General features: G+C 41.0%; 2 protein-coding genes across 2 annotated transcripts; one reads left to right on the forward strand and one right to left on the reverse strand.

The window, feature by feature from the left end:
- Positions 1–10,200: 10,200 nt before the first annotated feature.
- On the reverse strand, positions 10,201–18,604 carry abce1 (ATP-binding cassette, sub-family E (OABP), member 1). Its single transcript, XM_073474993.1, has 19 exons — positions 18,484–18,604; positions 17,158–17,300; positions 16,990–17,075; positions 16,804–16,901; positions 16,000–16,117; positions 15,336–15,473; positions 15,178–15,247; positions 14,947–15,043; positions 14,740–14,829; positions 14,496–14,617; positions 14,048–14,172; positions 13,377–13,473; positions 13,157–13,216; positions 12,440–12,498; positions 12,152–12,262; positions 11,904–12,046; positions 11,687–11,809; positions 11,433–11,544; positions 10,201–10,609 (listed from the first exon to the last, which is right to left on the reverse strand). Exons 2-19 carry the CDS (start codon positions 17,258–17,260, stop codon positions 10,562–10,564), a joined length of 1,800 nt encoding a protein of 599 aa, XP_073331094.1. The 5' UTR covers positions 17,261–17,300; positions 18,484–18,604; the 3' UTR covers positions 10,201–10,561.
- Positions 18,605–18,689: 85 nt separating this feature from the next.
- Positions 18,690–21,784, forward strand: anapc10 (anaphase promoting complex subunit 10). Its single transcript, XM_073475014.1, has 6 exons — positions 18,690–18,796; positions 19,287–19,408; positions 19,497–19,587; positions 19,807–19,927; positions 20,031–20,084; positions 20,226–21,784. Exons 2-6 carry the CDS (start codon positions 19,294–19,296, stop codon positions 20,403–20,405), a joined length of 561 nt encoding a protein of 186 aa, XP_073331115.1. The 5' UTR covers positions 18,690–18,796; positions 19,287–19,293; the 3' UTR covers positions 20,406–21,784.
- The last annotated feature ends 450 nt before the right edge of the window (positions 21,785–22,234 follow it).

Consider the following 22,234-nt stretch of genomic DNA (forward strand, 5'->3'; position numbering starts at 1 on the left):
AGGTGGTAGCCAGGAGTGTCTTTAGGCAGCAAGAAGCAGCAAATTCTAGTTGCACATCATTTATTGGAGGTGTCTGTCCGTCCTGGGAGAGGACGTACCTGAAACCTGAGGTTTCTTCCATCCTATTCTTTTTTTCCCTCTGTTAACCCTCTAGGCGCCAAAGTCGCATTATTGCGACAGGCAACATTGCTGAATAAAACATCCCATATCTTTAAATCTACTGCCTTGTGCTGTTACTGCTTGCTACCACTAGATGGCCACTAGATTCAGCTTCAATCCTGACATCATTTGTGGGTGTGTTTCTATGCAAAATATCTGAGAAAAAAAAAGTTTGAAACCCAACACCAGCTGTCAGAGCGGCAGCGGCTGAGCGGCAGATCGGGAGAGGAGAGGTTTCTTCCATCTTATTCTTTTTTTTTCCTCTGTTAAAAGGTTTTTTTTCCATCAACATGGCAAATTTCTGAAGATTCTGAGGAAAAAGTCAGAATTTGGGGGAAAAAATTGATTCTGATTTTTAAAAAAGGCAGAATTTGGGGAATGCTTCTGACTGGCATATGCCACTTCTGACTGGCATATGCCACTTCTTGCCACTTGTTCAGGATTGATATGCTGTTGATGAATAGGAAACCACTCCTGATATCACCATGGGGTTGGTAAGCTGCAGCAGACAAGTTAGCATACAAATTTGCACTACATTATCTCTCTCAGAACTCTGTTGGATTCAATCTTGAGGTGAAAACAAAAAAAACAACAGCAACAAGACCAGTGGACGTGGTAGGGTACTGGTTAAGTGCCTGACTGGCAACCTCACAGTCATGAGCTCAAGACCAGGTGGTAGCCAGGAGTGTCTTTAGGCAGCAAGAAGCAGCAAATTCTAGTTGCACATCATTTATTAGAGGTGTCTGTCCGTCCTGGGAGAGGACGTACCTGAAACCTGAGGTTTCTTCCATCCTATTCTTTTTTCCCTCTGTTAACCCTCTAGGCGCCAAAGTCGCATTATTGCGACAGGCAACATTGCTGAATAAAACATCCCATATCTACTGCCTTGTGCTGTTACTGCTTGCTACCACTAGATGGCCACTAGATTCAGCTTCAATCCTGACATCATTTGTGGGTGTGTTTCTATGCAAAATATCTGAGAAAAAAAAAGTTTGAAACCCAACACCAGCTGTCAGAGCGGCAGCGGCTGAGCGGCAGATCGGGAGAGGAGAGGTTTCTTCCATCTTATTCTTTTTTTTCCCTCTGTTAAAAGGTTTTTTTTTCCATCAACATGGCAAATTTCTGAAGATTCTGAGGAAAAAGTCAGAATTTGGGGGAAAAAATTGATTCTGATTTTTAAAAAAGGCAGAATTTGGGGAATGCTTCTGACTGGCATATGCCACTTCTGACTGGCATATGCCACTTCTTGCCACTTGTTCAGGATTGATATGCTGTTGATGAATAGGAAACCACTCCTGATATCACGATGGGGTTGGTAAGCTGCAGCAGACAAGTTAGCATACAAATTTGCACTACATTATCTCTCTCAGAACTCTGTTGGATTCAATCTTGAGGTGAAAACAAAAAAAAACAACAGCAACAAGACCAGTGGACGTGGTAGGGTAGTGGTTAAGTGGCTGATTGGCAACCTCACAGTCATGAGTTCAAGACCAGGTGGTAGCCAGGAGTGTCTTTAGGCAGCAAGAAGCAGCAAATTCTAGTTGCACATCATTTATTAGAGGTGTCTGTCCGTCCTGGGAGAGGACGTACCTGAAACCTGAGGTTTCTTCCATCCTATTCTTTTTTCCCTCTGTTAACCCTCTAGGCGCCAAAGTCGCATTATTGCGACAGGCAACATTGCTGAATAAAACATCCCATATCTACTGCCTTGTGCTGTTACTGCTTGCTACCACTAGATGGCCACTAGATTCAGTTTCAATCCTGACATCATTTGTGGGTGTGTTTCTATGCAAAATATCTGAGAAAAAAAAAGTTTGAAACCCAACACCAGCTGTCAGAGCGGCAGCGGCTGAGCGGCAGATCGGGAGAGGAGAGGTTTCTTCCATCTTATTCTTTTTTTTTCCTCTGTTAAAAGGTTTTTTTTCCATCAACATGGCAAATTTCTGAAGATTCTGAGGAAAAAGTCAGAATTTGGGGGAAAAAATTGATTCTGATTTTTAAAAAAGGCAGAATTTGGGGAATGCTTCTGACTGGCATATGCCACTTCTGACTGGCATATGCCACTTCTTGCCACTTGTTCAGGATTGATATGCTGTTGATGAATAGGAAACCACTCCTGATATCACCATGGGGTTGGTAAGCTGCAGCAGACAAGTTAGCATACAAATTTGCACTACATTATCTCTCTCAGAACTCTGTTGGATTCAATCTTGAGGTGAAAACAAAAAAAACAACAGCAACAAGACCAGTGGACGTGGTAGGGTAGTGGTTAAGTGCCTGACTGGCAACCTCACAGTCATGAGTTCAAGACCAGGTGGTAGCCAGGAGTGTCTTTAGGCAGCAAGAAGCAGCAAATTCTAGTTGCACATCATTTATTAGAGGTGTCTGTCCGTCCTGGGTACCTGAAACCTGAGGTTTCTTCCATCCTATTCTTTTTTCCCTCTGTTAACCCTCTAGGCGCCAAAGTCGCATTATTGCGACAGGCAACATTGCTGAATAAAACATCCCATATCTACTGCCTTGTGCTGTTACTGCTTGCTACCACTAGATGGCCACTAGATTCAGCTTCAATCCTGACATCATTTGTGGGTGTGTTTCTATGCAAAATATCTGAGAAAAAAAAAGTTTGAAACCCAACACCAGCTGTCAGAGCGGCAGCGGCTGAGCGGCAGATCGGGAGAGGAGAGGTTTCTTCCATCTTATTCTTTTTTTTCCCTCTGTTAAAAGGTTTTTTTTCCATCAACATGGCAAATTTCTGAAGATTCTGAGGAAAAAGTCAGAATTTGGTGGAAAAAATCGATTCTGATTTTTAAAAAAAAGGCAGAATTTGGGGAATGTAAGTCGATTCAGATGTTAAAGTTCAACACAGAAGGTATGCCACTGCTTGCCAGCAAATGCCGCTTCTGACTGGCATATGCCACTTTTGACTGGCACATGCCACTTGTTCAGGATTGATATGCTGTTGATGAATAGGAAACCACTCCTGATATCACAATGGGGTTGGTAAGCTGCAGCAGACAAGTTGGCATACAAATTTGCACTACATTATCTCTCTCAGAACTCTGTTGAATTCAATCTTAAGGTGAAAACAAAAAAAACAACAGAAGTAAAACCAGTGGACGTGGTAGGGTAGTGGTTAAGTGGCTGATTGGCAACCTCACAGTCATGAATTCAAGACCAGGTGGCAGACAGGAGTGTCTTTAGACAGCAAATTCTGGTTGCACATCATTTGTTAGAGGGGTCTGTCCGTCCTTGGAGAGGGACCCCTTCCTCTGTGACTCTTCCTGAGGTTTCTTCCATCTTATTCTTTTTTTCCCTCTTTTAAAAGGTGTTTTTCCATCAACATGGCAAGTTTCTGAAGATTCTGAGGAAAAAGTCAGAATTTGGGGGAAAAAATCAATTCTGATTTTTAAAAAAGTCAGAATTTGGGGAATGAAAGTCGATTGACATGTTAAAGTTCAACACAGAAGGTATGCCACTGCTTGCCAGCAAATGCTGCTTCTGACTGGCATATGCCACTTCTGACTGGCATATGCCACTTCTTGCCACTTGTTCAGGATTGATATGCTGTTGATGAATAGGAAACCACTCCTGATATCACCATGGGTTTGGTAAGCTGCAGCAGACAAGTTGGCATACAAATTTGCACTACATTATCTCTCTCAGAACTCTGTTGGATTCAATCTTGAGGTGAAAACAAAAAAAACAACAGCAACAAGACCAGTGGACGTGGTAGGGTAGTGGTTAAGTGCCTGACTGGCAACCTCACAGTCATGAGTTCAAGACCAGGTGGCACGCAGGTGTATCTTTAGGCAGCAAGAAGCGGCAAATTCTAGTTGCACACCATTTATTAGAGGTGTCTGTCCATCCTGGGAAAGTGACTCTTCCTGAGGTTTCTTCCGTCTTATTCTTTTTCCCTCTGTTAAAAATTCAGTCCTACACTTCGCTGAAAGTGTGAGTAAAACGCTTGATAACTAACTTTTAAGTGCAGTTTTCAGCGAAGAATTTTTTTTACTCATAAGTCAACTCTTAGCAGGGTTCTTAGGAGTAATTCTAAGAAGCTTGATAAATACAGGCCCTGGTCTTGAACTCATGACTGTGAGGTTGCCAGTCAGCCACTTAACCACTACCCTACCTGGTCCACTGGTCTTGTTGCTGTTGTTTTTTTTGTTTTCACCTGAAGATTGAATCCAACAGAGTTCTGAGAGAGATAATGTAGTGCAAATTTGTATGCCAACTTGTCTGCTGCAGCTTACCAACCCCATGGTGATATCAGGAGTGGTTTCCTATTCATCAACAGCATATCAATCCTGAACAAGTGGCAAGAAGTGGCATATGCCAGTCAGAAGTGGCATATGCCAGTCAGAAGCAGCATTTGCTGGCAAGCAGTGGTATACCATCTGTGTCAAACTTTAACATCTGAATCGACTTTCATTCCCCAAATTCTGCCTTTTTTAAAATCAGAATCGATTTTTTCCCCCAAATTCTGACTTTTTCCCAGAATTCTGACTTTTTCCTCAGAATCTTCAGAAACTTGCCATGTTGATGGAAAAAAAAACCTTTAACAGAGGGAAAAAAAGAATAAGAATCAGAATTTTCGGGGGAAAAAGACATTTTAAGCCACAAAAACCAAAAAGAATTTTGAGGGAAAAAGGACTGAATTTTAAATGGAAAAAGGCAGAATTTTGAGGGAAAAACCAGAATTTCAAGAAAAAAGAAGTAAAAACTAAAAACCCAAGCCAACCCAAGCCGGAAAAACCCGACAAAAATTGTAAAGGGAAAAAGTCAGTATTTTCTGGAAAAGTCAGAATTTTTGGGGGGAAAAATTCAGAATTTTCTGGAAAAAGTCAGAATTTCGAGAAAAAAAAGTCCGAATTTCAAGAAAAAAGTTGAATTTTTAGGAAAAAAAGTCAGAATTTCAAGAAAAAGTTGGAATTTTTAGGAAAAAAAGTCAGAATTTCAAGAAAAAAGTTGGAATTTTTAGGAAAAAAGTCAGAATTTAAGGTAAAAAAAGGAGTTCAAATTTTTGGCAAAAAAACTCAACAAAATTGTAAAAGGAAAAAGTCTAAATTTCGGGGGAAAAAGACATTTTAAGCCACAAAAACCAACAGAATTTTGAGGGAAAAAGTCAATTTCAAGAAAAAAGTCAGAATTGTGAAGGGAAAAAGTCAGTATTTTCTGGAAAAAGTCAGATTTTTCTGGAAAAAGTCAGATTTTTCTGGAAAAAGTCAGATTTTTCTGGAAAAAGTCAGATTTTTCTGGAAAAAGTCAGATTTTTCTGGAAAAAGTCAGATTTTTCTGGAAAAAGTCAGAATTTCGAGGAAAAAAAGTCAGAATTTCAAGAAAAAAGTCGAAATTTTTGCCAAAAAAACCAACAAAATTATAAAGGGGAAAAAGGCTGAATTTTGAGGAAAAAGACATTTTAAGCCACAAAAACAACAGAATTTTGAGGGGAAAAAAAGACTCAATTTTAAATGGAAAAAGGCAGAATTTTGAGGGAAAAGTCAGAATTTCAAGAAAAAGAAGTAAAAACGAAAAACCCAAGCCAATCCAAGCTGGAAAAACTCAACAAAATTGTAAAGGGAAAAAGGCTGAATTTTGAGGGAAAAATACATTTTAAGGCAGAACAAACCAACAGTATTTTGAAGAAAAAAAGAAGTTCAAATTTTAAGCCAAAAAAAAATTGTAAAGGGAAAAAGTCTGAATTTCTGTGGTGAAAAAGGCAGAGTTTTGAGAGAAAAAGACATTTTAAGCCACAAAAAAACCAACAGAATTCTGAGGAAAAAAAGTCCGAATTTTAAGGGAAAAAAGAAGTTCAAATTTTATCTAAAAAAACCCAACAAAATTGTGAAGGGAAAAAGGCTAAATTTTCGTGGAAAAAGGCAGAATTTTCAGGGGGAAAGGCAGAATTTTGAGGGAAAAATACATTTTAAGTCAGAAAAAAACAACAGAATTTCATGAAAAAAAAGTCAGAATTTTGAGGGGAAAAGACATTTTAAGCCACAAAAAAAACCCAACAGAACTTCGAAGGGATAAAAGTCAGAATTTTGACGAAAAAAAGAAGTTCAAATTTTTTGCCAAAAAAACCCAACAAAACTATAAGGGGAAAAAGACTGAATTTTCGGGAAAAGTCAGAATTTTGTGGGAAAAAGTCAGAATTTCAAGAAACAAGTCAGAATTTTAAGGGAAAGGTCATAATATCAGTGAATGCTTATGTGTGAACTTAATTTACTCCAATACTGAGGAAAATTGAATTGAATTCTTGCATTTTGAGGGGAAAAAGAATTTTTAAGCCAAAAAGACCCAACAGAATTTTGAGGAAGAAAATCTTTTTTTGGGGAAAAAGAAAATCTGAATTTTGAGGGGGGAGAAAAATCTAAATTTTAAAGGGAAAAAGGCAGAATTTTCGGGGAAAAGGTGAAGATTTTAAGGGAAAAAATTAGTTCAAATTTTAAGCCAGAAAAACCCAACAGAATTTTTAGGAAAAAAAATCTGAATTTTATGGGAAAAAAGAAGTTCAAATTTTAAAATAATAAATTTTTAAAAAAGATTCAGAAAAAGTCAGAATTTTGAGGGGAAAAATAAATAATTAAAGAGAAAAAGTGTGAATTTTGCAAAAATGGTCAGAAGTTTGAGGGAAAAAAATATAAAATTTTTAAGGGAAAAAGTCTGAATTTTGAGAAAAAAATCAGAATTTTGAGGAAAAAAGTCAGAATATTTAGGGAAAAAAGAAATAATTCCAAAGAGGAAAAGTGTGAATTCTGAGAAAAAGCTCAGAATTTCTTCTTTTTTAACTTTCTTTTTAGTTTTTATTTGAGACGGCAAAACAAATACTCATCAGGAGAGCAACATATAACCACAGCTTTCTGCTGTCACAAAATGATAACATATAATACAAGACCATACACACAATCAAAAACAAAACACAAAACAACACAAAATAAATAAATGAAAAGAAAAAGAAAATATAATAATATATATATATTAAGATTAAGATTAAGATTGTCTTTATTTATCCCACAACGGGGAAATTCACATATTACAACAGCTCGAGGTGCAAAGTACAAGTAAGAATAAAAATATGCATAGAAATATTAAATAGGAAATAAATAGAAAAACACAAGATATTTACAAAAAACACAAGATATTTACAAAAAACAATAAGATATTTACAAAAAACAATAAGATATTTACAAAAAACAATAAGATATTTACAAAAGCAAACAAGTGGGTGGAAAGTGTTCAGGTAGTGCTGGAGTTAAACCGTCTGATGGCTGTGGGGATGAATGATCTGCGGTTGCGCTCCTTCTTGCACAGTGGGTGTGAGAGTCTGCTGCTGAAAGAGCTGCTCAGTGCTTCCAGTCTGGTGCCGGGCTGAGAGGTGTTGTCCATGACTGACGTCAGCTTGGCTAACATCCTCCTCTGACCCACCACCTCTGTGGAGTCCAGCCCAGGACAGAGCTGGCCCTCCTGACCAGTTTATTCAGTCTCTTCCTGTCCCTGTCTGTATATATATTCATAATATCAGTGAATGTTTATGCTTAATCTTAATTTACTCCAATACTTATTATTGCTGGCCACTCACAACTAAAATAAATACTATGGGGGTGAGCACTCTTTAACAAAATCCTCTAGGGTGGCTTGCAGTACGTGAGATAACCGTTCATAAGGAAGAATATTTTAATCAATATACATGACCATATTAAATGAAAATAAGTGCCTAGTTGTTTTTGACACTTCCTGCATGCTGCAGAACATGAGTCATCATATTTCCTACATATTTCAGGAGTCACCTGCAGTTTATTCATTATCTTATATTGTTTTTCATGTGATTTGTCTGATCTAGTAATTTTCTTGGCATTATACAAAACTTTGCACCAGGTCTGATCATCTAGGTGAATACCCAAGTCTCTTTCCCAGCTATTGTTAATATTCATTGTAGTCCTATCATTCATAAGCAACTGGTCATATATACAAGTCATCACTTTCTTATGAATTGTTGCTACTTTCGTGATAAGACTATCAAGAATATTCAGCTTTCTGCCACTTTTGTAATATGGAGTTGAGTTTAAATAACTCCTGATTTGTAAGTAACGATAAAAGTGTATTCGAGAGAGATTGAACTCTTCTTGTAGTTGCTGAAAAGACTTTAGTGCATCACCCAGATACATATAATACATTTTTGTGATACCAGAAGCCTTCCAATCTCTAAACCACACATCTACACAAGTATATTCAAAGTCAGGGTTATTAGCAATGAGTGCTAAAAATTAATATTGACAAAGTCCAAAATGTTTACGTATGCTATTCAAAGACTTGCATATATTTATAGCTATAAAATTATCCTTCATCTTGATTTGTAACTTCCTGGAACATACAAAAGGAAGGTCTGACATTGATAATTCTAGACCTATACTTTCCAGATCTGTAAAGGAAAACTGACTATCTTTTACCCAGTCTGTGACAAATCTCAGTGATAATAACTAAGATTAGGTAAGGCTAACCCACCCTTTCTTATGGGAGATTGGAGCTTTTGTAACTTCAACCTAGGATGCCTATTTTTCCAGACAAATCTACGTATTGCACTATGTATTAATTTAAACAACTTTAATGGAATACAGGTAGGTAGCATCTGAATTGGATACAATAAGTGTGGCAAAACATACATTTTACAGTCAGAATTTTGATGGATAAAAGTCTGAATTTGAAGCAAAAATTATCTAAACTTTTCAAAAAAAAGTTGAAATTTAGAGAAAAAAAGTCAAAATTTTGAGAAAAGAAGTCTGAATTTTGGGGGAAAAGAAGTCCAAATTTTCTGCTCGGACCGTTGGAATTTTGAGGATTTTTCCTCAGAATTCTCCTTTTTGTTTTGTTCTCCTTTTTGGGAATTCTGACGTTTTCTTGGAATTCTGACTTTTTCGGGAATCCTGAAGTTGTTGGGAATTCTGACTGTTGGAATTACGACTTTTCCCAAAACTCTTGACTTTTAGGCAATTATGACTTTCTTGAGATAATGACTTTTTTCTCAAAATTCTGATTTTGTGGGGAATTCTGACTTTTCTGGGATTTCTGACTTTTCTAAGAATTATCATTTTTTTAAGGGAGTTCTCATTTTTTAGGGAACTCTGACTTATTTTAGAATTCTGACTTTTTCCTCAAAATCCTGAAGTTGTTGGGAATTCTGAATTATTTGGGATTTCAGACGTTTTCTTAGAAATTAGACTTTTGGGGGATTTCTGACTTTTCTGGGATTCTGACTTTTTAAAAAAAAAAAAAATCTGAATTTTTTGGTAATTCTGACTTCCGACTTTTTTTCTCAAAATTCTGACTTTTTAGGGAATTCTGACTTTTTCTTAGAATTCTGACTTTTCTGGGAATTCTGACTGGAATATTGAGCTTTTTTCCCATCAGAATTCTCATTTTTGTTGGATTTCTGACTTTTTGGGGGATTTCTTTGGATTTTTTTTTAAATTATGACTTTTTTGGGCATTCTGACTTTTCTCGTAATTGGGACTTTTTTGGGCAATCTGGCTTTTCTGGGAGTTTTTTTCTCAAAATTCTGACGTATTTGGGAATTCTGACTCTTTAAAATTCAGATTTTTTGTTGGATTTCTGACTTTTTTGGGAATTCTGACTTTTTTTCTCAAAGTTCTGACCTCTTCGAATTCTGAATGATTTGGGACTATTTTTTTTCCTGAAAATATTTTTAATTTACATTTTTTTAGAATTGTCTTGTGTATTCTGTATTTCCTATTCTTTGCTTTGACTACTTCTACTTCAGTATAATATCAGAGCACTTCTTCCACCATGGTTGGTCTTTCTTTGTTTGATTAAAATAGGTTTTTAGAGGCCTGAAGAGGCGAAAGTATCAAATACTTCATGAGAATACAGACATTTAACTTATAGAAAAATGTTTCTTCATCACTTTGTCAATCTGTAGTACTCAGTGTTTATCTTGCAGTACACCATGTTTTCATACAGTACTTCAAAATGACCTGCTGCTGCAGAAGCTGTTATGATAAATGAAGAGAGAATCAGCTGTTGGATCAGGTAGCATCAGTTTATTATCATTTGTTGTAAATGCATGAGTGTTAAAATGCGCTGCTGAATGTTCCACAATGTCGCTGGCTTGTGAACTCAGCCCAGTATGTTCAGGCTGACTGACACAGAATGCAATGCACTTTTTTTTTTTAAACGGTTCACAACATTGCTGGCTGCTGAACGCAGCCTGGTACACAAAGGCTGATGGGTTTTTCTTTCTTATAGTTTAAACATATCTGCTGTTTATTGAATGCAGCCTGGTTGTTTTTGTGGTAAATGTCGAGGCTGCTCTCGGACTGTGAACGCCCCCCCCCCTCCGGAGCGTCGCAGGAAGTCAGAGATGGTCAGAGAGGACGTGGTCTTAGTCGTCCAGGAAGAAATAGTTTCCACTCTTCTTCTGTTCAGTGTCCTGAGAGAAAGAGAGGACAGTTCAGTGTCTCTTTAAATAAAACTTTATTGGTAAATGTTAACAGCAACAATCAGTCCTGTTTGTCAGTACAGAAGCTTCACGTCAACATCAGTCAGGCTAAAATATGGGCATCTGAAGACATGATATCTACTCTTTGGGACAACATTAAAAAGTGATAATGTAGTGTAAAATCCTATTGCTAAAAAAGTAAATATTTTACTCATTAAACAGGAAAACATTCAGTATTGTGTTACACACAGAACACATTTGAATCATTGTTGTAGTTCCCACAAGTCACCAGCAGAGGTCAGTGTAGGTTCATATTAATGTGTTTGCAGGTTTTGTGTATTTAATGTTCGCTGACTGTTAGAAATGCATATTTGTTCTTATTGTTCCAGGCAGCCATTAATTTCTACTCCTAACAATAAACCTCTTTGAAATATTTACTGAACACAGCGTCATGTACAGAAGCCCTGAGGAGGACTCCTGGTGATCTATTTTCTAAGTTGATCTAAATTGTTTTTTCTCCTGTTCCTTCATTTTTTTCCCATCTGTGAAAATGTGTAAAAACTTGTATTTAACGAAGTGAAAACAATTTATTCAAGAGAAAAAAAAACAACAACTTTTGGTGAATTTTTTTCCCCCAGAAGAAAAAATGAATGCGAGTTTCACGCGTGAAAAAAAAAAGTATTAACTTGTATTGTGGCAAAACTTGTTCTTTCCACCAGACTTAGAAAAAGGATCACCAGAAAGAAAAAAAAGTCTTCACTTGTCCTTCAGGGCTTCTGCACACATGTTGCTACACTAATGTGTGTGTTTGTACCTTGATGGAGTTATGCTTGTTGATGCGCGGCCTGAAGTTGTTCGGGTCTCTTCTGAACGTGATCTCCAACAGCGACAGGAAGCGGTTCATCCCGGCCAACAGACTCTGAGGACTGAGGAGACAACCAGTCACATCACAGCGACTCAGTGTTCGCCAACGTTCCCCGTCTTATAAACGTCTCTGTGCATCTTTAAAACATCTCTGTGCATCTTTAAAATGTCTCTGGGTCTTTAAAACGTCTCTCTGGGTCTTACGTGTTAGCCGCGGTATGCCTGGAGGGAATGCCGTCGAACACGATGACTCTGTCGGCCAGGTAGGTCGCCATGATGAAGTCGTGCTCTACCACGAACGCCGTCTTCTTTGCGTGGAGGATGTACCTGCGGGTGAAAACACAGCAGAGTCACACAGACAGCAGGAGGAGGAAGAAGAGAGGAAGAGGAGCCTGAACAGGAAGGAAAAGGTGTGTGTGACCTCTTGATGACCCTGGCAGCCATCAATCTCTGCTCAGAGTCCAGGTAGGCCGACGGTTCGTCGATCAGATAAACGTCCGCTGGTTTCCCCAAACACAGAGTGAGAGCGACTCTCTGCAGCTCACCACCAGACAGGTTCTGCACCTGAGGGGGGAGGAGAGGGGAGGAGGGGGGAGTCAGGCCGTCTCCTCAGAATAAAGAGGATTTATTTGTGTTGGTTATTGAAGTGAAAACATTTTTCAGTCTTACGTCCTGGTCGATGATGCTCTCTATCTGCATGGGCTTCATGACGTCGGTGATGAACTGTGGGTGAGTGTAGGCGTCTCTGATCTTCTCGTGCAGCAGAGCTCTGACGCTGCCCTGCACACACACACACACACACACACACACACACACACACACACACACACACACACACACACACACACACACACACACACACACACACACACACACACACAGTGTCACATCTTGAAACACTGTTGAAAAAACAACAAACATCATAACTTCACAGCTTCAGACTGTGACTGAACAAACCTTGAACTTGGGGCTGATGGTCTGAGGCTTGTAGCTGACGTTCAGGATGGGAACCTCACCTGAGAGAGGGAGAGAGAGAGCAGGTCAGTGTGTGTGTGTGTGTGTGTGTGTGTGTGTGTGCTGAATTTACAAGAAGGCCCAAATAAGTAAGAATTTGTCAGAGACAGAGATTCACAGACTTTATAAAGCTTCTCCTAACGCAACAACTCACTCAATCGGGCGATTTTTAAAGGGAGTTTCTCCACAAGTAGCCTATATTGGTTACTGTTTAGTGTATTTGTAAAATGTGACATGTTTAGCATCAATAAAACGTTTCAGTGTAAACAGTGTGTTCACACAGCTGCTAAATGTTGGCAGGTAAGAGGCACAGAAGCAGACAGGCTGGTGCAGCCATGCTGCCACAAACTGACACTTTTTACAAGGAAACAAACAACTTACTGTTTTCATTTAATGCTGAATTTACCAGAAGGAGACAATGATTCAGAATCTGTCAGAGACAGAGTTTCATAATGTTATAAATTTTGTTTTAACTCAACAACTCCTAAAATTAGCTGATTTATTAAGGGAGTCTGGTGATATTGTGGTTACTGGTTCAATGGTTGGATCAGTTGAAACCTGTCCACTTGTATCAACACCTGTCATGACTGATCCGATCACATGTGAACAGCCTGTGTGTGTGTGTGTGTGTGTGTGTGTGTGTGTGTGTGTGTGACTCACCTCCACCGTCAGATTTGAGTCCTCCAGCCAACATCCTGATAAAAGTTGTCTTCCCTGTGCCTGCAGACACACAAACAGAGATACACACATTAAACGTGAATCAACAGACAAACAGACCTGTTCTCCTGCGTATCGTCATATTCAGGTCTGGATGTCTTCGACTATTCAGCCATAAAAACTTCATGAAGGAGGATTTATTTGTTGTATCAGTTTTACGCACCGTTCTCTCCGAGCATCACCATGATCTCAGAGTCTGTAAACTCTCCTGCTTTGATCTCCAGCGTGAACTCGCCCATCGTCTTCTTCATTTCTGGATACTGAACAAACAAACAACAAGAGGAAGTCAAGCGTCGGCTCCGACCGCTGCTGAGAGCACAATCCTGACTTATCTGTCTATGAGAGAAAACAGTTTAAGCTTCAAGTCAAACAGGAAACATTTTCAGGAGCTCTTCTGACTTTCCCCTGAACAAGGTTTGTACATTCAAGCACTTTTTAAGCACTTTCAAGGCATCTAAACCCAAAAATGTCCAGATTCTCAAAGTCTTAAAGGTCCCGTTTGTAAGAAAAGTTGATTGTTGCGTCTCCTTCCCAACTCATCGTTTGATCAGGATTATTTCATTCTTGATTATTTCACACCAGGAAACATTAAAAGAGTGAGTTTGACGATGAAACACCAGAAAATCAAGTGTTTTTTAAGGATTATTTGATGAAATTCAGGCAGATTCCTGACCTGGAATACATAAAAGTTCAAGCTGAGCATTATCCAAACTTTCAAGGCTTCGTAAGACCCCCGCCTGAAGTTCATCTTCACTGACAATCAGTAAGAGACGATGATGGAAAATGGAGGAGAAAAAGAGGAAATGATGAAGACAGTAAGACAGAACGACTGACCTGGTAGTGCCTGAGTCTCTTCACCTCCTCCTCATTGGCTGTCTCAGCCACCTTGAAGACCAATGAGGTCTCACGAAACCTGAGATTCTCCGTCGGGACGTAACCGTCCAGGAAGATGTTGATACCTGAAGAGACGAACGCAAACTGAAGTTAATACTGAAACAAACTCTCTGAACGTCTGAATTCTGGTCCGTGTTTTTATCCCACAACATTCAGTTCAGTAACAACATTATATATAATAATAAATCTAACAGTCTTCATCGCGGACTGTGTGGGGCTCCACTACAACGTTTTGTCAGCTGACGACTGTTCGTCAGGTTCAGAGTTACGTTTTAATAATTAGAGACATGAAGCGGGTCAATCCACGACCCAACAACACAGGATGTTTAAAAATCACACTTCACGTCTCTTGTGTTGTTAGCGAGTCACATATGTGTTGTGGTTTTACCCTCTCGGACGCTGAAGGGCATGGTGACGACTCCGTAGGCGCTGGGGACGCCGTACAGACAGCAGATGAAGTCAGACAGGTAGTCCAACACACTCAGGTCGTGTTCCACCACAATGATGTACCTGAAACACACGACGACAGTCAGGAGACGGTTAAACGAATGAAGCTCGTGCAGCTTCAGTATCATGACAGCAGATTCTGGAGGAATAAATGACGGATTATCCCTTTAACTGATCGGTGTTACCTGTCGGGGGTGATGAGTGAGCGGATGGTGATGGCGGCCTTCAGCCTCTGTTTCACATCCAGGTAACTGGACGGCTCGTCAAACATAAAACTACAGAAACAGAGAAAAAGTTTGAGTTCAAAGTTCCAATAACATTAATAATATTGATTATGACGTGTGATCGATCGATGGATCGATGGATCGATGGGCGGCGGGTCGTCTCCTCACATGTCGGCTCTCTGGATGCAGACGACGGCGCAGGCGAACCTCTGCAGCTCTCCTCCGGACAGATCCTCCACGTTCCTCTCCCGCAGGTGAGTCAGATCTGCCCGGCAACAGCACAAACAAAAACAACCAATCACATTCAGACGGGGAGAGTTTAGACACAAAGCAAACGTTTTAATTTTCAGACTGTGTGTGTGTGTGTGTGTGTGTGTGTGTGTGTGTGTGTGTGTGTACCGAGCTGCTGACAGACGATGTCCTGTGTGTCTGTGTCGTCTTTCCTGCTCAGGATGGCCCCTACTGACCCCTGGTGGCAGATTAAAAGAGTTACACCCTGCCTGCCTTCAGTCACCACTGCATCGCGTCACGGCCTCTCTGCGTTCAACACAGCTCACCTTGACCGTCTTTGGGATCTGGTCGACGTACTGCGGCTTGACGATGGCCCGCAGGTCGTCCTCCAGGATTTTGGTGAAATAGTTCTGCAGCTCGGAGCCTCTGAAGTAGGTCAGGATCTCCTGCCAGTCTGGAGGACTCTGGGAAACAAGGTCAACATATTTTTAAAAGACGTGATTGTTTCTGTGAAGCTCGTTAATTCTGTGTGACGTCATGTGAGTGTCAGACTGTTAAATAAGAGCCTGACACATGACAGAAGTTACTTGGATTATTAAACTCTTTCAGCGGTTTTCAGGCCCAGACGCACAAAACTGACCTCAAAGAACTAGCAGTGATTAAGGCACTTGAACACACCACAAAGACACCAGTACCAGGGAGTGGTAGTCGGAAAACCCAGAACTGCAGCGCTACAAACGGTTGTTATGATACTGAACTTGTAATAATTAACATTTTATTACAAGGCTCTTCATACAAACTGCTTCTCAAACATGGCGTTTCTCTGCAGCATCAAGAGCATTCGAGTCAGGTTTCAGTTGATGGTTGTTCAGCTGTGAGCAGCTACACCCACATCTTTATCTCACCAGCGCAGCACCGCTCTGAGCCGAATCACGTCAGTTTCACAGAAACATGGCCGCCTGGCTCGTGTGTTCTGGAGGAGACACTCACATCGTACTTTCCCAGGTTGGGTTTCTGTTTTCCAGCCAGGATCTTCAGAGCCGTGGACTTGCCGATACCGTTGGTCCCCACCAGCCCGAGCACCTCACCGGGCCTTGGGATAGGCAGCCTGCGCACGCACACACAAACAACACACACTTGTATTAAACCACTAAGTAAACCTATAAGTAAGCTTCAAACAAACAAGGTTTACAAAGTGTTGCAGTGGTGGAGGAAGTACTCAGATCTTCTACTTTACACTGGAAACAACTTTAACGAGTCATTCTGAAGTAAAAACTGATTTCACAGTGTGTTTATAGGAAAATGACACCATCTGCGTGTAGACTGGTTCACTATAAACCTCACTTTCATTCTGATATTCAGTCACAACGGAAGCAAATCCAAACAGGAAGTGGGATTGTTTCCGCTGGTCACAATACACAGGAAACAGTGGAACAACTGTAGAAGAAGAAGAACTCCGCTGATAGAGAAGGCAAAGAAACTGAAGGGTGAACAGACCGACATTCACTGGATGGAGAGCGTTCTGGTGCTGTGTCGAAGTCTGTTCCCCCGTTGATGTTTCCTCTTCCTCTTGAGACGCCTCAAAACTCAAAACTCTTTCTACTACATCAGTAAGTAACAAAACCTGCCTTCAGGAACCAACAGGTACTCTGAATAAAAGACAGTCTTCTGTTGCGACTTCCTCGTCCAAGCTAAAAGAAAATCGCTGCACTGTGACTTGAAAAAGCTGCAACGATGTCTCATCAATCAAAGATGGCCACGTGAACACAGTGTGGAGGAGTTGGAGCGGCGTACCGGTGCAGTTTGAAGGAGTTGGCGCAGTATCTGTGTGTGGTTTCCTTCTCCAGGTTGCTGGGCAGGTTGACGATCGACAACGCTCCGAACGGACATTTCTACAAAGACAAAAAGAGAAAAGTAAGTGGTAGATAAGATTATAATGACATCTCTTTCACAGAAATCTGTCTTCAGGCGTCTTCTTACCTTGATGCAGATGCCGCAGCCTATACACAGAGACTCTGAGATCCAGGCTATCTTACTCTGTGGAGTCACCTCGATACACAGCTTACCTGCAAACACACACGTTTCAATACACGTTCGGTGTCGACGCTGAATCTACCTTTGAACCGTGAAGTCTACGTGACCACTCACCCATACGGACCACCGGGCAGCTCTTCTTGCACTCCTGACGGCATTTCTTAGGCTTGCATTTGTCGTGGTTGACGATGGCGATCCTGGTGTTTTTATCCGCCATAGTGGAGGACTGGAATGACGGACGCTAGCACCTGAAGGAGCTGGAGGAAAGAGGGAAGAACAGGAGGTATTAGGGTTGTTATTCTCGGGGGAATAACCATTAAAGTCACGTCTCTGTAAGCTCAGATAAAGCTGATATTCAGGCACCAAAGCCAGCAGACATCATCTACATGTAGTGGTCATATTCGTACCCGTGTCCACAGCCACACTGTTCACTCTGCTGAAGCAACACATTCAATTCTGAACAAAAAACGCTCAGCCTTTGCTTTTAACAAAGGGCAGCCATGACCTCCTCCCACAGCCCTGAACCAGCCTCCACCTGCTCCCGACCAGAACCGGACTTCATGTTTTCTACCTTTTAATTCTCCCCTGCTTTCATGGATTTACACGTCAGGCCTCAGGAGGATGAACTGACGTAACATGAAGCTGCTGCAAACCAGTCCAGTTAGCGCGTAGTAGCCTTTCGAAAGGGCACTGAGTCGCACCAGACTCCATTTAAAAGTCTGGCATTTTTAGCGTCGCCTCAGCGCTGAACGTACGAGCCTGCTGCTCCGGCCTGTAGCTGCCCAGCGGCGTCACCATGTCAACGCGACACACAATAAACAGAAATTAAAACACACGATTAAAAATGAGGACTGTATATTCAGTTAGTGTGTTCATTGTCTCAACCACATCCCATCGCCGAAACGCAACGTGACGGGCGGTGGCGAGCAGCACCAAAGTTGGGTTTGTCCTCATATAACCTGCTGATCTGTGCGAGATTGATATGCCGAATTCATCATCCAATCGTACCGATTGACAAACCACCTTAATTCGTGACATTACACGTGTATATGTTTATTATTAGGCAAGAACACCTTTAATTGGCAAATTATTAAACACAGTTTGGCGTACAAGGGAAAACGTAGTCTTTCAGGGCCACTCTGACTCTATTGTTTTAACACAGCTGCCGATTCTGGCAAACTATCAACCCGCTCCACCGGTGTCCTCAGATGGGTCAGTCAGCGGTTAGAAAAGCGACGCTGAAAGCTCAGATTGTGTCGCTACGTACAAACACGAGACGCTGCTAAGTGAGCTAGCGGTTAGCTTCACGTAACGTTACACGACATTAGCGGCGGAGGCCCCGCACTTTGACAGCTGCTCGCCTGAGGAACAGCGCTCGTTTTTTATGGCAATACAACCTCAAAAAGGGACAAAATCCGGGGCGATAAGTTAAAAACTCACCCCTCTTCGGCTCCCGTTACCCGGCTTGGATGAAAATAGACGAAACAGGACGTTTAGAAACAAATAATTGGGGCTGAAACTTCTTTTTTCCAGCAACGTGTTCTTCTCCTGGAAGCCGGCTGGAAAGATGGCGGGAGAGACGTGCAGAGTGTGCGACGGCGGTGGTGACGTCAGTAAAAAGCGACATGGCTCACTAAAGTGGGAGATTCGAAGTGGCTACAGCAAAACAACGCGGATTTACACGTTGTTTGAGTCAAACAGCCTCATCTGATGCACTGAGACAACACACTCGTGACTTCCACGCACCGTTATTGTGAGTTTTAATTATACCTCGTAATAAAAAAACAAGTTTTAGAGTCTTTGAGATACAGTGGAGGAAACATTAGCTTCCAGCAGCTAGCTAGAGCTCCACACCAAACTCCATTAAAACGTCTGTTTAATGTTAGCTTGTATGTGTCAGAAAACAACAACGTTTTAAACTTTATGGTTCACTTTTGAATTGATTGAAATGATCAGTCATAGTCCCTTGTTATGCTTCAACATGCACAAAGTAAAGGCACGACATACAGTCGTGGTATTAACCACAAGTTTGGTGCTGTTAGCTAGTTAAATTAAGATGCTAATAACTGTGTCACTTACATGCCGAAGTTCTCCCGACGACCTAATAACTCCAACAAGCTTCCAAGTTACAGTCTGTCATTAATCTACATCTTTTAATATAAAGGCAAATGTCAAAATGTTAGAAATGTGAAGGGAGTTTGGCGTCACACTGCTGAACTTGTGTTTTTCGTGTCCCTCTGCAGTTAAAGGATGGCCACCCCGAGCAAGACGCCCCCCGGCGCCGACCCGAAGCAGCTGGAGCGGACTGGGACGGTTCGGGAGATCGGCTCCCAGGCGGTGTGGTCCCTGTCCTCCTGTAAACCGGGTCAGTTACAAGCCCGAGTCACACTCGCTGTGTTCATACTGAGGGATGAGGCTCGTCACTTAAACTATGCTCCTCCACACATGTGCAGGTTTCGGAGTGGATCAGCTGAGGGATGACAACCTGGAGACTTACTGGCAGTCAGATGGATCTCAGCCTCATTTAGTCAACATACAGTTCCGGTACCAGGAGTTATATTCCTTCAGTTCTGGGGTTTCTGGAGTATTGTGGAAATGTGATGTTTTATCTTGATATATCAGTGCTTCATGTCATTTGTCTTATTTTGATGCTGTGTTGACATCATGCGTTTTAATGTTTGTTGTTTCTGTTGAGGAAGAACCTGGTGAGTAAACTGTGTGTCTGTGTTTGTTGCCGCCGATGTTTTTATCTGCTTCCTTCAGGAGGAGAACCACAGTGAAGATGCTGTGTATATACGCTGATTATAAATCAGACGAGAGCTACACGCCCAGTAAGATCTCGGTCAGAGTGGGCAACAACTTCCACAACCTGCAGGAGATCAGGGTAACAGCTGGTTATCATGTCACTGTCGCCTTAAAGCTCAGGAGTTTACTGAAGACTTTCATCACCACTCCAATGATCTTTCTGCTCCTCTTCCTCTCTGCAGCAGTTAGAGATGGTGGAGCCCAGTGGCTGGATTCACATCTCTCTATTGAATCAGGTAAGAAACTCATGTCTTTATTTCACTTTACAAATAGTCCTCAGTTATTTTCACGATTACTGGATGAATAGAAACAAATGATCCTCAGCCTTCATGTGGCATCAAGTTATTAATAAGAGTTTCACCATTTCTTTTCTGTAGCGGACAAACGAGCCGATCAGCACCTTCATGATCCAGATCGCCGTGCTGGCCAACCACCAGAACGGCCGAGACACTCACATGCGGCAGATCAAAGTCTACACGCCGGTGGAGGAGAGCTCCATCGGGAAGTTCCCACGATGCACCACGGTCGACTTCATGATGTACCGCACGATCAGGTGATCCGGACCGACATGGGACCGCCTGACCCTCAGGGAGGTTCTGGACAGTTTGTGGACTCACAGGAAATGTCCAGAACAGAGAGAAGAAGACACAGACTGATATCTGGAGATTTGATCCATTCTGATGTGATGCAGATTGGTTCCAGGTCCTGCACCGCTTATCATTAAGGTTTTTTTATTATTATTATTAAATACAGTACTTACATTTTAAATAAAGCTGCCAAATTTGAATTTAACCACATTTAAAGATATTGAATATGAGACATCAACACCAAACAGTATACATTTATCTGTTGGGATGTTTGAAGAGGAATTCATACTTGTTAAAGGGGACTTCCATTATTTTTAAACCTCCTTAACTATTTTGTTGTGTAATAAATGACCTTCAGGGACAAAAAGACCGTCCAAAAGTTCTTGTTTTTGCCACTGACAGGCTCAAGTAGTTTTCTGATGACATCATGGAAACGATCCCTATGGAGAGACCTCGTCATTTACCCACAAACAGCCACTATATTTCTCTCGCTAACACCACCAGACTCCATTTACAGAAACATTAATTTTATCGTCGTAAAACACTTACACTTACATCAGTGCAGTGAAATGGTCAACTCCACTGGAAATTTAATAATTATATATGATATGTAACAACTTTTTCTGCGTTATTTTCCCTAAAATAAGTTTTCACATTGCTGCTCATCGGACAACATCGACGCAGATACTGATATATCTGTGATTGGTCCATAATATTGGCCATTCTGGTTCCCTCCTCTTTCCTAGATATTTTCACATCAAACACTGGTTCAAGCTTTTATTCCAACCAAACCAGAGATGGTGATTGATGGAACAGTGGGAAGATGAACCAAGATGGATCTGATTACTTCTATTTTGTGTCTGTCGAGTTTGAACAAAGTGTGTCTCAATAAAACGACTGTTTTTGTAAATGGAGTCTGGCGGCTTTGGTGAGAGACTGCAGCTGTTTCTGGTTGAACAATAAGGATCTTACTCTTTAACAAGAGGTCTCTCTTTGTTGAGACACTGCGAGTGGACGTCTGAAACTTTCTATACCTTTCAAGTCATTTATTATGCGCCGATATACATCAACACAGAGCCCAGGTTTGAAAGTGACAGAATTCCCTTTAAGCAACATGTTTCCCACACAGGTTGAATCTGGCTGCACATGGCCAGTAACACTTCATGAATTGTGAATTTGGTTGTTTTTCACCAGGACTGGAGGCAGACGGAGGTCAATAAGAAGCTTAATTGTAGATTTTTGGGTCAGAGATTTTACAGTCTGAAACTCACAGCTCAAAACCCAAACTTCTGTGCCTACAGACTGTCTACTGTTGTGGATTTGTTAAAAATAAATATGTTTCAAAGCAACATGGCTGCCAGAATGTGTTACTGTGAAAGTAGAAACCCACAAAATTAAATGTGTTATGCTGAATATTCAGTCCAAGCGTGACTAAACACAAGGTGATGTTAATGTTAAGTAAAAGCAGCTAAACTATTAGACCTCAGCAGGTCAGGGCAGCTTCAGTACACAGTAACACACAGCAGGTGGCACTCACTTCATGTCAGTTACAGTCCTGTCAACATTTTAGAAAAAACTTACAATCTGTTGTGTGAAGTTATAAAGACGAGCTTTATAATCATCTGTTCAGCTCTAGTATGTAAACATTACGTGGTCCTGATGCCTTCAAGCCTCATTAACGACTCTGAGGGAGGTCGGTTTTAACCTTTACAGTCACAACAAGTTTGGGTTTAATAAGTTAGGAAGTAAATAAATACAGAAAACAAAGAGATTCCCAAATATGAACATGAAAAAGCGTA

This window comes from Pagrus major, chromosome 10 (assembly GCF_040436345.1).
Source record: "Pagrus major chromosome 10, Pma_NU_1.0".
NCBI lineage: Eukaryota > Metazoa > Chordata > Actinopteri > Spariformes > Sparidae > Pagrus > Pagrus major.